This window comes from Callionymus lyra, chromosome 7 (assembly GCF_982586985.1).
Source record: "Callionymus lyra chromosome 7, fCalLyr1.hap1.1, whole genome shotgun sequence".
Lineage (NCBI taxonomy): Eukaryota > Metazoa > Chordata > Actinopteri > Syngnathiformes > Callionymidae > Callionymus > Callionymus lyra.
Window position 1 is genome coordinate 24,508,006 of NC_141824.1, and position 16,513 is coordinate 24,524,518.

At 38.4% G+C, this 16,513-nt stretch overlaps 1 protein-coding gene across 3 annotated transcripts in view; it reads right to left on the bottom strand.

Annotated features, from left to right (window-relative positions):
* dock10 (dedicator of cytokinesis 10) overlaps window positions 1–16,513 on the bottom strand; it is a 59,153-nt gene that overhangs the window by 29,862 nt on the left and 12,778 nt on the right. The window contains exons 1-3 of one of the 3 annotated variants that reach the window (XM_087795429.1): window positions 9,339–9,542; window positions 944–1,063; window positions 316–405 (exon numbers count right to left, since the gene is read on the bottom strand). In XM_087795429.1, coding sequence (XP_087651555.1) covers window positions 316–405; window positions 944–1,063; window positions 9,339–9,497 — 369 coding nt within the window. In that variant the 5' untranslated portion in view covers window positions 9,498–9,542. Of the gene's footprint in view, window positions 1–315; window positions 406–943; window positions 1,064–9,338; window positions 9,543–16,513 lie in introns of those variants that run through there. The other 2 variants (XM_087795431.1, XM_087795430.1) reach the window with 2 other exon arrangements.

A 16,513-nucleotide genomic window follows, 5' to 3' on the forward strand; every position in this document is an offset into this window, starting at 1 on the left:
ACAGATGGAAATTTTTGAAAATAAATTTAAATACTGTATCAGAAATGTCCTAATGTTTTTGTAAATAAACTAAGCCAGATAACTTCAAAAGCATTTTTCTTACAGTCGATTCCAAAAAACATCTGATATTGAAGCACAACAATACCAAAGAATCCATGTAGCACATACAGCGAGCTAATTGGTAAGCTAGTTGCCTAGCTTACTAAATGATGGCTAGTTTGCATCTTGAGAATACACATTATTGAACTTAAGTTTATTATTCAGTTTACTAATGTCATTGGGTACCTTATAAAGTTAACTAAATACTGCACTCACCTGTCTGACCAGCAGACACTCAGCTTGTAGCTCTGCACCTTCAGGGACTGTTGACTTGAGAGTTCTTCTATCCTGAGGCACTGTGGACACCTGCAATGAAAAAGGTATTAACTATTATTACACTCTTAAACATTCAGAACAAGTCAGCAAAAGCCTGGTCAGTGGATTTCATTTCTGCACTCGACAGACGACGACGTAAGTATCCAACTGTGAAATGTGCAGATGTAAGAAACCCCGTCTATTCCTTCTAATGAAATCCATTTCAAGCCGGAGACTCACAGAAAAGCAATTATTCAGTTTTGAAGATAAAAGCTGCAGGATTCACAGGGTTTCTTGTCTTGGAAAGTTTTCTAAAGGATTTCAAAACAGTCTAAGTTACTAACAGATAATGACAAAAAGAGATTTAAGGACAGGAAGATAAAAGAAGATTTACTTCTATCTTCTTCTTGGAGTAGGATTGTTATGCAATTAAATGTGTAAATCTATCGACTGGGCTCATGGAAGCAATAAAACCATCTTCAGAGTAAAGTGATTCTTTGGCAGTTTGTCAACTTTCTAACACACAACCTAAATCTTAATCATTCAGCTGCATTAACCACCGAACAACAACCACATCTAAGGCACTTACTGAGAAATCATTGTCGGGGAATAGCAGCAGATCCCTGAGAGGATCTTCTTTCAGCCCGTCCCCCAGTTCAGCAATGACGGCCTCATAGTCGAGCGGATCTATTAGCTTTGGCTTCTCCTGCTGTGAACAGAAACAATATTGGAATCAATAACAATGAACAATATAAGAGCACAAAAATGTTGAATGCATTTGTAAACAGAAAAAAATATGTCCCCCCTTTTTTCAATCAATTCTACTCTCTGGCGTCACATTTTCTCATGAATTCTGGGTCACTGATTTAGAGGTTATTCAAGGCAAAACTCAGGATTATGGGATGGAAAAGCGTAGTATTAGAATGTTTGCTGTTACTCCCACAATCTAGATGCAGATTAGTTAGAGACATCAGTGAGACGTAACGTATAAACCAGTGGTCCCCATAACCCGATCAAGAGTACAGTACCGGTCCTCGAGCCACTTGTTACCAAGCCACTTATAAAGAAAAAAGGATATCATTTCTGTTTAATTGATTATTTCTGTCTGACATGTGATTTGTTTTGAAAAAAAGATTGTATTTCTCTGAAATAACATTAGCTTGAGACTCGTTTTAGTCAAAAATAAACCTGTTAACTTGTGAACATGAGTGAAATAAAACTCTATATGATGTATATTAACAGTTTTAACTAATCATAGGGTCGGTCTGTTAATATAATGGGGTAATTCCTGGTTTAAACAACATAACTCAGTATAACAGCCTGAAGAAATTAAATACTCAGATGATTTTTAAAATGAAAATGAAAGTATTTCAAAAAAGCTTTGGGGGGAGTTAAGGTTAAGAACTAATCAAAAATAATCATTCACGACATACTTTTTTCCTCTGTTTCCTTAAATTACATTTATATTTTTCAATGATTAACTCGCTTTTAACTTGAAACATGAGAGAACACAGGTAACAAGACTTTTGCTTTGACCACTCCAGACTCCAACATTGATGATGCTTCTACCACATGTGAACCCATATCCAGGCTAACAAAGTAATTCATCGCTGATGATTTCAAACACACGGGCCAACAGATGGTAACCATCACGGTTCATTATCCGTAGCCAAGATGCAAACGCTCAAGAAAAGTGATGATCATGACATTACCACACACTGTGATGAGGAAATCATCTCTAGATCGGGTTCAAAGTGAAATTTAAAAGTAGGTTTTGCTGCACCGATGGCTTATTTTCAGTAAAAGACTTCTGCAATTTTAAGGCAGATTGGAATCAAACCATAAGCAGCAACAGCGGCCGTTATGACAGCAGAGGAAGTGATGATTTCTGGTCTGGCAGTGCAGACCGGGACTTTTACGCACACTGTCTACCAGAGGCCTGTCATGCATGTGAACAAGACAAGAGTCAGACCGAGGAAATGAAACTCTGCTTTCTTCATACTTACCTTTCAAAAAATGGATCGATTGAAAATGGTTCCTCTGACATATGAGTCGTTCATAAGATCTAAGGCCATTTTTCTTAAATGTATAGTTAATTAAATATGTTATTGATGCCATGAAGTGTTAATAAACGAACAACCTAATAAACACCACAAGCGCAATATAAATACAAATTACTTACTTACTTACTTACAAGAAAAAAAATATCTTAATGATTTTTCAAGCTACTTGATCTCATGATAACACTGTGGGGACTTTAAGGAGGAATTCTGGGTTTCCCCCTATGCAGAGAACATGACTCTAAATTACACACATAATCTAATTTAACACACTTCAGCTGGTTCTTACATCATGTCATCGTAGCAGACGGCTGTTAAGTAAGGTACTTTTAGGCAGATTTCCTCATCATAATGACACCTTGTAGAGGCAGACACATTAATAGCAACACACACGAAAATGAAGTAAATAAAAACACATACAGTACTCAAATGAGCGAAATCCAACCGTGCTCTTGGTTTCTTTACTTTCCTGCGGAAGGTGATTTTGCTCCGAAAGCTCATTTGGATTCAGTGAGAAAAATCAGTATGTAAAAAAAAGTACGACGAGCTACGCTCACATTGTGAGCATGTGCTGACGCAGAGGCAGACTAGCACACGGCAGCTCGAGCTGTGACACGACACACGTGGATTTGGAGGAAGTGCGTCTGCGATGAACAACAAACGTAAGCACAGAAACCACATCTCTGTGTGTAGTAGTTACAACCTCTGGTAGATCTGATTATTCAAATAATGAACTTTACCTTTTAAAGAACTACTGATGGGTTGATTTAAGTGTGTCTTAAATAGATCTTGGAGCTATATTGTATCATCAGTATGTGTCTGTTTGTACAAAACTCTCTTCATTTAAATATTTACTTAGAAAATGTGCTTCAGCCCCGCCCACTGAAAACACGTTGTTTTTCTGAAGATGAAATCTTGTTTACCATAACCACACCTACTCAAACTGTGAAGTTTGTCACCATGCACCATTAATCCTGAAAGTATCCACCTCCAAGAGACTCTTTGTATAAACAAAGCGGGGTGTGATTACAGGTGGCTGGAGGAGGTGTGAAGCCCATTATTACATCATAATGGACTCGGTTCTCTTCACCTCTCGTTCGCCGAGATTTCCGACGTGGGAGGACATTATAAAGTAACAACTTGAAAACATGATGAGAGACAACATTTTAAACATGCGAGTAAGCCAGGAGAGTTGGGTTTCCACATAAGTTGCCATTTAAGTTTTAACTTAAATTAAAGAACACTTTTACGTAAGCCTTAAATGTAAACTCTCGTCTTCTAAAAAACGCAGTCAAGTGAGGTATACATGCAAAGATCAAAAAATGAAAGATTCCATAGCAACCAAAACCAAATTGACAAATGTGAGAAAGCGCTCACTTCCTCCATTCAAAACCTCAGAGCAGAACAGATAATAGAAGCATTAAGAGGAAACAACTTTTGTCAAAAGTTGCTTCGAAGGCTGCAAACAAAAGATTGTTTAATATTTTTCTGTGATGAAACATTTAAATAATGTGACAAAATATTGATAGATTTAAGAAAATATATTCATGTGATCAAATTCGACGTCAGTGGTTGTCTGTGCCCAACACTGAACTGGCACGAAGTCCAGGATGTCCCAAATGGATGTGTTTTTGGGACCAAACAGTCGAAAATCATGTTTAACCTATTATGCATAAATTGTGTTTTTTTTAAAGCGTCTTTTTATTGCTCTTTAGGCATAAAACAAAAAAGTCGAGTGGATTACCATGCCACAGTTATTTGAAATGATTGTTCAAAAAAAGATGTGTAAAACTCAAATTTCAGGGTGCAAATACGGCCTGCCAAGTCATCCTATGTGGCCTAAGCTAAAATAACACGTAATAATATAGATGTTAATAATTATGCTGAAAATTCATATAAGACTAGAACATGAATTTGAGGTGATTTTTTGTAAGTAAAAGGTAGTTAAGGAATATTCAGCCTTAAAGAATAAAAAGACCAAATTGCAACCAGACTTTCTGTTAAGGTTGAAAGTACACTTAGAAATACACAACTTAAGAATTCATGCACGTTGTGTCCAAATATGTATTGAGTTACTCCTGAGTAGCCAGTGCTGGATTTCTTTAGCCTTACTTTTGACTTTCAAGCTATTTTATTCAATGGAAACTGTCCATAAAAGAGTAAGTCTCTGTGCTTCGTAGCAGTCAATATCAGTCAAATGTAAAACACGTTCTTACTAAGCATTGAGGTGAGTAGCGTGACTCCCTTGGTTTGATTCTCCACCTAAAGAACCGCGACTGATTGTGTTGAGTAAGTAGCTAATTCTGAATGTCAAGGGTTGATGGGCTTCTCACGATATTTCGAAAGCAGTAATTCACAATATTTGCACGCATGACCGTAACATCTGGACGGAGGTTGAGCGTCTATTTGCTTTGCAATAGATCCGAAGCGAAAACTGATGTGCTGAGATGCTTAACATGTGCATGAAGAGTCTGACCTTTTTAAACACAGTTGAGCTGCACCTGCCTCAGCTGGCTCCCTCGCTCCCCGTCCTCCCCGTCCTCCCCTTCGTCTCATCAAAAGCTTCCTATCTGCCTCCTTTGATTCCCTGTCTCGTCTCTGATCCCTCGCTTACACCACTTTTTCACATCTTTCCTCAGGATCTCTCCTGCTCTTTTCAGCCGATCGAAAATCATGGATTCAACTGAGACTTTGAAACATTCAGCAGGACTGAGTGTCTCGTTCACTCAGTGGGAAAATGAGGCGTAAAAATCTGCATGATTTAAAACTATAAAGATGGAATTACAGGGTGTTCTTACGGTCACTGAATATTTTCAGGTTTATCTGTGACAAACACATGTGAAACGAGGGGCACAGAAACCGATAACGAGACAAAGGATATCAGGAGAAATGAAAGGACGTGCGTCTGCTTTACATTAACAGGTCGAGCGAAAATGTGATAAATTGAAAAACATATTAAAAAGACATTTCATCTATAAATAACCAGGCCCGGAATCTGGTCTATATTAAGTCCAACCAGCCTTGAGTGAGGATTCGATTTCGCCAGGTCTGACTTCCATCAAGGTTACATGTATTTTTGCCGGAGTGTTCAAGGAACCTGAATCTACTTTTCTGCATCCAGCCAAGACATCCTTGATCTTATCTTTTTTTATTTAATTAAAACTTAATCTATTATGATATGTTCTCTAAGCTGCTTAAACGCTGCAATGAAACTCTTTGTCCCAATGGCCTTCACTCAAAAACAAGACTCATATTGAACAAATCTAAGTTGTTAGTAAATGCCTTCCTCTAAATTAAATTATTTTCACAGGAATATCAGAGTAAATGTTTACATTTGTTGTCATTGTGCATTCATTGTCATTGTGCAAAGATGAGGCGAATCCAATAAAAGGTTTTCAGAAAGTAAAGTTGATACTTTTACTGATTTCAGTCACCCAAGTACTGACTCAACCCTGGAGCTTTGTCATCTGGAGCAATAACCAGAGTTTCAGTCTTGTACAGATGTAACTGCAAAGTGTTTTCACTCAGCCATTGTTTGATTTCTAGCAAACAATTGACGAAGCTGTTTAGCCTCTGGGGCTCAGTTGGATCAAATGAGCAGTAGAGCTGGATGTCATCAGCAAAAATGTTGTAAGAAACATCAGGAAATCTCTGAATGATTTTAACCAGGGGATTCAAGTACAGAACAAATATCATTTGCTGATTCAGACCTTATTTGATTGGCAGATACACTGAAACTGCGCCCAGAAAGGTATGACAAGAACCACTGTAACACAGACCCAGACAGTCCCACTTCATCCCTCAGTCTTCTTAGCAGGATCTGGTGATCAACTGTGTCAAAGGCTGAGGACAGATCCAAGAGAACCAGAACAGTGTACTTTCCCCAGTCAGCCGACATCATGATCTGGAGCTTGTAATCCATGCGTTTGTGTCTTCTCATTTTTCATTCTTCGAGGTCTGTGGATCAGAATCTACTGATGGTTTCTGAACATGGTTCAGGACCAGAGGAGAGAAATCCTTCCAGACTGTTGCTCCTAAGCTTTGGAACAATCTTCCTCTCCCTCTGTGTTTGATGATCTACTGACTCCTTCAAGAAACATCTTAAGACATTCTTATTTGTTCAGGCTTTTCCCTGATTTTATGGGACTCCTGTGTTTGTCTTATGTGTCGTGATCTTTTAAGATTATATTTTAATTGTGTATTGTTTCTGATTGTTGAAGCGCTTTGTGACCCTGGTCTAGAAAGGTGCTTTACAATTAACCTTAACTTACTTACTTACTTATTAAGATTTGTTACAAATGAAAAGCCTGAGTTGATTTGTCGTAAATGCTCTTACACAATGTGACATTTGACCTTTGGAATTCCCCAGAGACTCGTTCTGAAACCAGTGTATACATCCACATGACTCATGTCATCCATCTTTATTTGTATATAGACTCATTCTTTAATATTTATTCTTTGTATATGTTTGACTATAAAACTCCCAGAAGTTTAAGTGGTTAGTTTGATTGATTCCTTCATCATTCCTGGATGCTTATCCTTAAAACCTTCATATATTTTCAATTTGTATTATTATATATTCCCCTCATTATGTTCCTGTGGAAGAAATGTTTTTTGGTCTCCTTCTATTCTGTTGGCAGCATTTTTAGTTTTACTATCTAAGCCAATGACGTTATGGTTTTTTGCCACTACCATAAATAACATCAAGGGAAAATTACTAAGAATTTATGACTTCATTTGATTCATAACTTTGATCTGTATCCTGTAGACAGATGTCAGACTCAAGGCTCAGGAACAGAATCCGAAGCACATTTTGTTTGGCCAGCCAGATAGTTGGCTAAGAATCAACTTAGATTAATACCTAAAATTGAACTTAACATTATCAGTGTTTAAGACAAAATAATGAACATAGATTAAATATTTTAACAATAATACAGAGACTTGCATTAAGAGTAAAATTGATGTCGTAAGGAATTCGATGGGAATTTTTGGTACAAGAGAAAAAACACAGAGAAGATAAAGTTAGATCAAGTTTCCAAATCAAAAGACACATCAGATCACGTCAGACTTCATGCATCCTGTGATGGTTTAGGAAATACACATTTTGTCTTTACCACAATCTAATCTCACAATCACTAACATATTTTGGCACCTTGTATGATTAAGTTTGACACCTCTGCTGTATGCTCCGCACCGCCACTCTCCTGACTGTAGTGCAGGCAAGTCAAGTTCAGCCCGAGGGCCATCTATAAAATCAGAAAATGGTTAACTTTAAGTTTTTTATACGTTTTCTATTGTCACACAATTCAATACAACAAAACTCAAGGTTTAATTGACAAAATCAAAGGAAAACAAGACAAATTCTATTTACTAATCACTAGTTTGTTTTTTGTTTTTTATTTGTCTATTTGAAGCTATAGTTCACATATGGCCCCTGCTGGTTTTCCTTTATTAAATGTGGCTAGGGCTGCACGATATATCGAAAAGATATCGCGATATTGGCATGGAAAACATGTGCGATAATTGTATCATTTGTATTGTATAAATCAAGCATTTCTTAAATTCCCACTTCGACCGATCGGTGTCACATTTTGTAAAGTTGTCAATTTGTACTTCTATGTCTCGTTGTCGTTTACGTCTAGGTCTGTCTGTCAGCTGTGAGGCGCAGTTCGCTAGGCTTGGTTGCTATGGCGACACGTCTTGTTGGTGTGCGGCTCAGTATATACACGGAAGTAAGACTAATATATGAACGCTACTCAAACGCAAATAACTCGTCTCTTTCAACCCTCTTTGCTAAAGCAACATATTGTAAGTACTTTTCATCTCTTCTTTGTTTTTTTCAGCGTTCTTATAAGATTAGGAACTTCCAACGATAGTAAACCTGTCCATCTTCTGTCCAAGTTGTTAACATCAGGTAAATTATTAACTGTTATGTGTGCGTGTGGAAGGAGGTGAGATTTATTATTGATTTGGAGATATCGCGACACGCTGGCGGCTCCTCTCTGATGTCGCTCAGTTTCGTGGGAAACTGATTCAAGTCCCTAGAAACTGAGCGTTATTAGTGATGTTTTTCTCCGATCATTTTGGCACCCAAGGGCAGAAACAAACGAAAGGGAAATGTCGCCTCGTTTTGCTTAGCTAAACCCCCGGATCGCCCCTAAAGTACCCACGCAAAGGCGTGTGCACGTGGCTACATTTTTAGGTGCATAAGTCATTATGGTCTTGTCCAGGTGAAGAATGAAAGTATTTTTAATGTCTTTTCTCCCTTTTTCGGGATCGAAGGCTTGATTGTTAATTCCTAGAGCAAGGCTGATACCTTCAAAATAAAACCATAAAAACCTGACATTCAAGGCAATTGAGACTAGAGTGAAAAGAGTTAAATAAAAGTCAGCACAACAAATCCCTCACTGCCAAATCTGCAACATTTTTCCACTGGTCTAACAGAATCCAGGGTCGCTCAAGGGAATAAAAATTGTTGCCAACACGAGGAGATACAGATGGAGGGAAGTAGGAGCACATGCTATTTCCTGTGATCCATTCATGAACTTTGGATTCTATTTATGCAAGAGCTATATGGTGAAACACTGGCAGTCCATTGAGCGGGGGGATGATCGAGAGGCTATTTTCTGCCTCTCAAAAAGAAGATTTTCCCACAGATTCCTGATGTATGACCCCACCTCCCGCCCTCCTCTCACCTCCCTCCATTTCCGTCGTTCTGCCTCTCAGCTGTGAGGGGAACCAGGCAGAACCCACGGACTGACCATAGATCAACATCAGCAATAGCGGGTTTGGTTAGACTGAGAATGCAGCAGACAAATACACAAGAATCTGGAAATATAGAAGCATCCAACATGTTGCACAGAGTGGCTGTCTGCAGCTGCCCACACATGCACAGAGAATGTCGCCGGCGCCGCTGGTTTTTACCATCACGATGATGGTGAGAGGTGAGCCGGTCATGGTGTAGCCCTCCAGCGTGGGTGTGGCGGCGTCCAGGGATGCTCGGTCCTGACGTGAACATATATGGCCACAGTCGGGGCCACCTACGGAACGCAGCAGCAGGACGGCGCTGGCTGAACAGCCCATGATTCTGCAGCCCAGATCCACCTGCCTGAGGATTCCAAATGAATTCTCTGACACAGCCCTGGTCCAGCCAGAGGTGCTGTGATCAATCCGAAGCCCCGACCGCTTCCTAAAAATCCATCTTAATTCTGCTATCCCTGCATTACAAGATCCCGGCTCTTCTCCTGTCGCAAGTTTCTGCTGCTGAACATCCACAACAGAATTCCTACTTCCCCCCCTCTCTCTCTCTCTCTCTCTCTCTCTTTCTCTCTCTCTCTTTTCCTCACACACACACACAAACACAGTGACAGCAGTCCAGCCCAGCCCAACTCACCCCACAAATCACATTCAGCAAGAACTGTCAGCTGACCAGAACCAGCTGCTCCACACACACACACACACATCTCTGCACAATATATTTTATCTTGACTGTGCATCTGAAGCAAGGATCAATCTCCACCTCACTCAAGATAATTAACAAAAGTCCGATTCTTCAAGACATCTCGTATAGATTTGTGTAGGTTTCTCCTCTGAGCAGCTGGTGTGTGAGCGTACAGGAGTCGTACGAGAGGCGTTTAAATGAGAAAGTGGATGGAAAGTGGAGAGTGGGCGTCCTGGTGGAGTTTTACAACTGTAGCACAAACATGGCATTAATTACCCAACTAGGCAGACACAAAAGAAGTGATCATGTGATCCGTTCTAACGCCCCACACAGCCAGCTTTATTGAATTATTATCCCATTTCATTTTTTATTTTATAATACCATCTGTTTCTGGTTGATGATTACATTTAACTCACATTTATCTGTGTGTGGTCTTTGTGAAGAAAGGAAAATAATCAGAGAGACTGAGAGACAGACGGATACATGGATGGATAGATGGACAAATAAATACAAAATAACAGAAATAATGATAGATGGAACGATAGAAAGAATGGTAGAAGGACAGAAAGACTACAGATAGATAGAAGGATAGACGCAATGATGGACAGATTGATGGGGGGAATGACAGATGGAACAATAGAAGGAATGCTAGAATGAATGATGGATGAACAGACAGATATTCAAGGGGATATATAGATTCATAAATAGATGGAATGTTACACGAAATGATGGATGGAATGGGGGACTGTAAGACATACAGAAATACGGATCGATATATAGATGGATTAATAGATGTAATGATGAATAGAAAGATGGATGAAATGATAGAAGAAATGATAGATGGAATGATGGATGAACAGACGGACAGATGGACAAACGATAGATTGATAGATGGAATGATAGAGCGAATGCTTTGCATAATTATAGAAGGAATGATGGCTAGAAATACAGACGGACGGACTGATAGATGAACGGTGGACAGACAGACAGACTGACAAACTGATAGATAGATGAATGAATAGACAAATAATTGACAGAATGATTGAAGGTAAGACAGATGGAACGATGGAAGGAATGATTCCAGTGATGGAGAATGCGATCTCCTCTCAGAGTGGAAACCATGGTGATGGTGAGAGTTTTCATGGAAGTCCTTGCAGTGTTTCAGTGTGACAGAAAATCCCAGCGTCCGCCCACATGTAGTCGTGTTGTAATACTTAACAAAGGCCAAAGATAATAATCACTAAACGCAACAGTGGTGACGGCATAATTACAATTGAATATAAACACTGAAGGAATATTTTCAAGCAACAGCCAATGAGACGAGACGACCAGATGGATGGATGTGTGATGCACTTCATCACAATTTGTTCTTGACAATTTAAGTGTCGTTAAAAGGTTTTGAAAGTATTTCTCAATTTAAAAACCGTATGCATTTTACCTCTTAGTTAGCTTTAACTTAAATGGTGAAATTAAGTTGCAAGGTTTTGCTTATGGGAATTACTCCCCCGGATGTTTCGTACTGATCTCGTGATTTCGTACTGACTCATCCAGATACCTCAAAATGCTACCAGGCAGGGATCGGAACGATACAGATAACAGATATATTTCTGGGCGGGTACATTTCAGAAGCTTCATTTCTGTGTCTGAACTTGGATTGAATGTCATTTTCTGCAACAAAAACATTTAACATGCATTTAAAAATATAGCCATGATAGTATTTGGTAGCATTCTAGTATGTAAAAGTTGTCTCACTGTACAACCTCTCGCACTCAGTTTAGCCTGAACCCATTATACTGACACAACTCAACAGTCTGTCGCATTTAGCCCCAAAATAATACTGCCATAATATAACTCGAACAAAGTGGATTCATTTTTATTTGACACCATTGTGACAATCTTTATTCTTTAGCCATCGTTTTGGGTCATTTAAGTGTTGGCACAATTTTTTTTTAAAACAAATCCCAATTGATAAAATCTATCTCTAGTCATTATTGTTTCAAGTCCTGAACTTATATATGGCTCTTACAGAGGAAAAGCCAGATAATTGAGCTTAAGGTATATTGTGGGCAAATCCTAGCAAAAGTAAAGCTCTGATACGTCCTGGTTACTAACATCTGACGAAAATTGAATTGAAATCTATTTAGAACTAATTACCATTTAACCGATACAAAATCTAGTTTTTTCTTAGGTTTGTTTGCTGTTGTGTAGCTGAGCCCTGAGGTAACATTACATCAGAATTGGGCTACCCAGGGGCCACATGAGGGCCTTTGACTGTATTTATGTGTCCCTCATGAGGTCAAAAATAATGTAGAAACAAACTACTTATTATTTGTTTATTTATATTATTAGTTGCTACCCTTCATATATGACTATAGGGTTTTTGTTGTGGACTTTTATTGTTGTTGTACATTTTGTATAAGTATTTTTTGGCTCTTTAAGGGAATATACAATATTTAGAAGAAAGAAATTGTCTTTATATTAAAACTAATATTTATAAAATACAACTTTAAACCATATTTAGTTGAATTCATCACTTAATTTTCATGTTGGTTTTATGATCTCGCAAAGAAAGCAAGACAAGCTTTCCCATGTAAGAAAGATACATATACACCTCTGGAGAATTGTTTTGTGTGTGTGTGTGTGGGGCGGCATTACTCAATTTAACCTCTTTATTCAAGCTATCAAATAGTATTAAACATATCTTCTCAATTTGCAATAATATCTTATTTTATTTATCTGTATAAATCTAAACAGTTTTTATAAAGGCAGCACAATAAGACACAGCGTGAGATGAGGCAGAAATCATTGATTCAAGCATGAAGTGACCTCTAGAGGGAATATTAAAAGACAAACATTATTGTTTAAATAATTATGTGGTATTTTAAGCCATCGACATTGGTTCCACCACATGTTCAGTCAAAGACAAGCAATAAACTTTCCCTTTTTCCTCAAAACAAAAGAAAAATGGAAGACTGTTTGAAAGTTTTCATGTGGTCTACCGAGGGTTATTATCCATGTAAAATGTGAACCTCTAGCTCGATGACATCAGAGCAGTGAACTGTTTGCTGCCATCATGTGCGTGGAGTTAATGCGTTCCAGCTGTCTCCGTCCTCACGAGCCGTCTCTTTCAAACTTCTCCTCTGAAGGCATTAAAAAAAAGTGAACTCGCAGACTTGTGTGATTAAAAACAATGGACCATGTTGCTGACTTCAGATGGCCTGACAAAGTAGGTCAAGAAGAAAAAAACCCATGAACCATTAAAAACTCCTGCACGCTGCTTCGTAAGCAGTTAGCTCTGCTATAGTTAGCTTCCCCGTAGAGCTGCAGGCTGACTCACAGCAGTGGCACTTGATGTGGTGCGGATCTGCACTCGGTTTACTCGGGAAAACACTGACTGGTTCCCATGGCGACCCCAACAGGAAGGATGCTGTCATGCATAGGTGCTGGCTTCACACAAGAATCTGGGGCCTCCAGCGTTTTTGAAAAATAGTTGATCTCTGATCGATAATGAAGTCTGGCTGCAGTGAAAAAAAACCATCTCTTTAAAATGAAACTAATAGTTTAGGGGGGTTATTTGATCAGCTGTTCTTGTTGCTGTCAACGCAGATACGTTGATGTGTTGTTCTCGGTAAAAACCCCAAGAAGCACCACAGCAGCGTGGTCGACCAAAACAGGAAGACAGTCAAACTGATGCTACACAGCTAGTCTGAAATAATCCTGCCATTATTGTAAGTAAGTAAGTCATTTATACTCTGCTGTTACACTGCTTTTCTTCCATGTTGTACTGTCAGACGACTTGAATCTGACATACTATAAACTTACAACTTAATTAAATGAACCTTTTTTTTCAGGCGTCCACTTTCTTCCTGAGCCTCTTAACAAAGATAATATATCATAAATATGACAATTGATAAAATGAAGTAACATGAAATACTTAATGTAACTTTTTATCAATCTCTGCCTTTTACAAGCAAAAATAAACGTATTACACTGACTGATTGGTTGCAAGGACTGTCTCTTATATTTCCATTTGAAAAGATCACATATAGACATCGAAAGACAAAGAGAATATATTTGAATTTCATACAAGAACACACTTATTGTATTGAATGATTGAGTGAGTGCCTTGTGTTTTAACTATAAAAAAACTACTAATAAAAATGTGTTTTTTTTTTAATCTACATTGCAGCAATTGCATAATAATAAAATAATAATTTAATTCATAAAATATAAATATAAATCAGGGAATATATGGTGATACAAATGTATAGTGTTTTCTTTAATAACCATTATTACTATACAGGGTATGATTTAAGCTTCCTGGTGTAATGTTTGAGAGGAAGTGGCGGCGACTGAAGAGCACATTAGCATTGCCATCTAGTGCTGAGACATCAACACAGCACGGTCTCCGTCTGCAAGGTTCCCTTCTTACGTCGCCCACACACTCTCTCTCTGTCGGGCCACTGGTAAATAAACTCTAGGAGGCGCTCTATGATACTATCTGCTCTGCTGGCAGCTGCTTTATTTATAAAAGGAAGCTATTAAAATAATCTGGGAAGTAAAGTCCTGAGGCAAAAGGGATGTGGGGGGAGGTGGAGAAAAAAGAGGGGAATGAGGAGGAGAGTATGGAAAAAAAAAAGGATGTTTGCTATTGTTGAAGTGGAATGAGATTTAAGAAACATCCCCTTCCAAGAATCATTCTTTAAACGTTAAAAGCTGCCCCTCCTGAAAAGAAACTCCTTCCTTTTCTAAATCTATCTATAAATTATACTTCCTCGAAAAATGCAGCTTAACTTACAGAAAGAACGGTGCCTGCGGGATTTGAAGTATTTGACTAGAACAGCAGTGATATATCAAATCAGTCAGAGTGACAAAAGACTTTGACAAACATTCCGGTGGTTCAAGGATTAGTTGTTTCTTTTCAAGTCATTGAATGCAATTCAAGCCGCATGAGGAATTGATGGAGCAATTCAAAAGTGCTGTCAACAATCCTACAAACTAACTAAATCAAATGAAACAACACAAACAAGGTCGGTCTGTGAATATATTCATGAGAGTGTTTCATCTTATGATGGATTCATTGTTACTCAGTGCTCATACAACCTCTGAAAGGGAAGATGTCTTTTGACTTGTAGGGGGGAAATAACAGGTATATTCAAGCAAAAAATACATTGCAAGTTAGATTGTCGATGTAGTATTTACGACATTGCAGGGGGGACCGAAATTGTACCTACACCTTTTCTGATCAAGAGGTGGAGCATACAGAAAACGGAAACTCTGGTTATTGCTCCTGATGATAAGGTTCCAGGGTTGAGTCAGCACTTGGGTGACTTAGGTCAGTCTGTTAAACTGAGCCTGAGAAACCTGGGTCAAGTCATGTCTCTAGTTCAACACTACAGAAAACTGACAAGAAACTGTTTCCTTCAACTGAGAAAAATCTCTAAACTTAGGAAAATGTTGTCACAATAGGATCTGGAGCTTGTAATCCATGCGTTTGTGTCTTCTCGCCTGGACTATTGCAACAGTTTGTTTTCATGTCATAACAAGAAGGAGCTGTCTCGCCTGCAGTTAATACAAAACTCTGCAGCGAGAATTCTGACCTGCTCTAGTAGAAGAACTCACATTTCCCCGATCCTTAAAACTCTTCACTGGCTTCCAGTTTCTTTCAGGATCAATTTTAAAATTCTGGTTCTTACTTTCAGATCTATTCATGGTCAGGCTCCTCCTAAGATCACTGATCTGATCCAGACTTACACCCCAGCTCAGGCTCTTAGGTCTGTGGATCAGAATCTACTGATGGTTCCTCGCACACGGTTCAGGACCAGAGGAGAGAAATCCTTCTAGGCTGTTGCTCCTAAGCTTTGGAACGATCTTCCTCTCTCTCTGTGCTTGATGAATCTACTGACTTCTTTAAGAAACATCTTAGGTTATCTTACGTTTTTATTTGTTCAGGCTTTTCCTTGATTTTCTGGAACTCCTGTTGTGTTATCAGTTTTATCTTTACCTTTAAAGTATATATTTTATTGAATATTGTTTTGATTGTTTAAGCGCTTTGTGACCCTGGTCTGAAAAAGCGCTATACAAAAACAAATTACTTACTTTTTACAGGGCAGCAAGCCTCAAGTGGACACAAGTTGAACTGCAGCTTCTCTGATTTACATAATATTTTTAAAAGGCTGTATTCTTAAGGGGAGGAATTTTATCATGAAACTTTGGCCAAATTGGCAATTTCGGAAAAAGTGAAAAAACATGGTTTTGGGTTCTCAAGGGTGAAGGTTAACGCCAGAGTAGGGATCTTTCCTAACTTCCTATATGATGACTTCACATGCTAAAAATGCGAATGGCTTTTAAAAGCTTTTTTGAATACAATTTTGACGGAACTATTTGAGGGCACTTTACACCACACATAAAACATTTTTATTCAGAATAGACCAACTTAGTTAATCAGATCTTTTTCGAAGCTTTCATCCATTCTGTCACTTCCTGGTCTGGAAAAATATCAGAATTTCGCCACAACACAATTTCTGGGCTACATGAGCCCAGACATTTTCCATTGGGGTGTCACTTTTGTTTATTATTATGTGGTACAAAGTTCCTATTCAATCGTCATTCATACATTTTGTTAACCTATCAAAAAAACATTTGACAACAATTGATT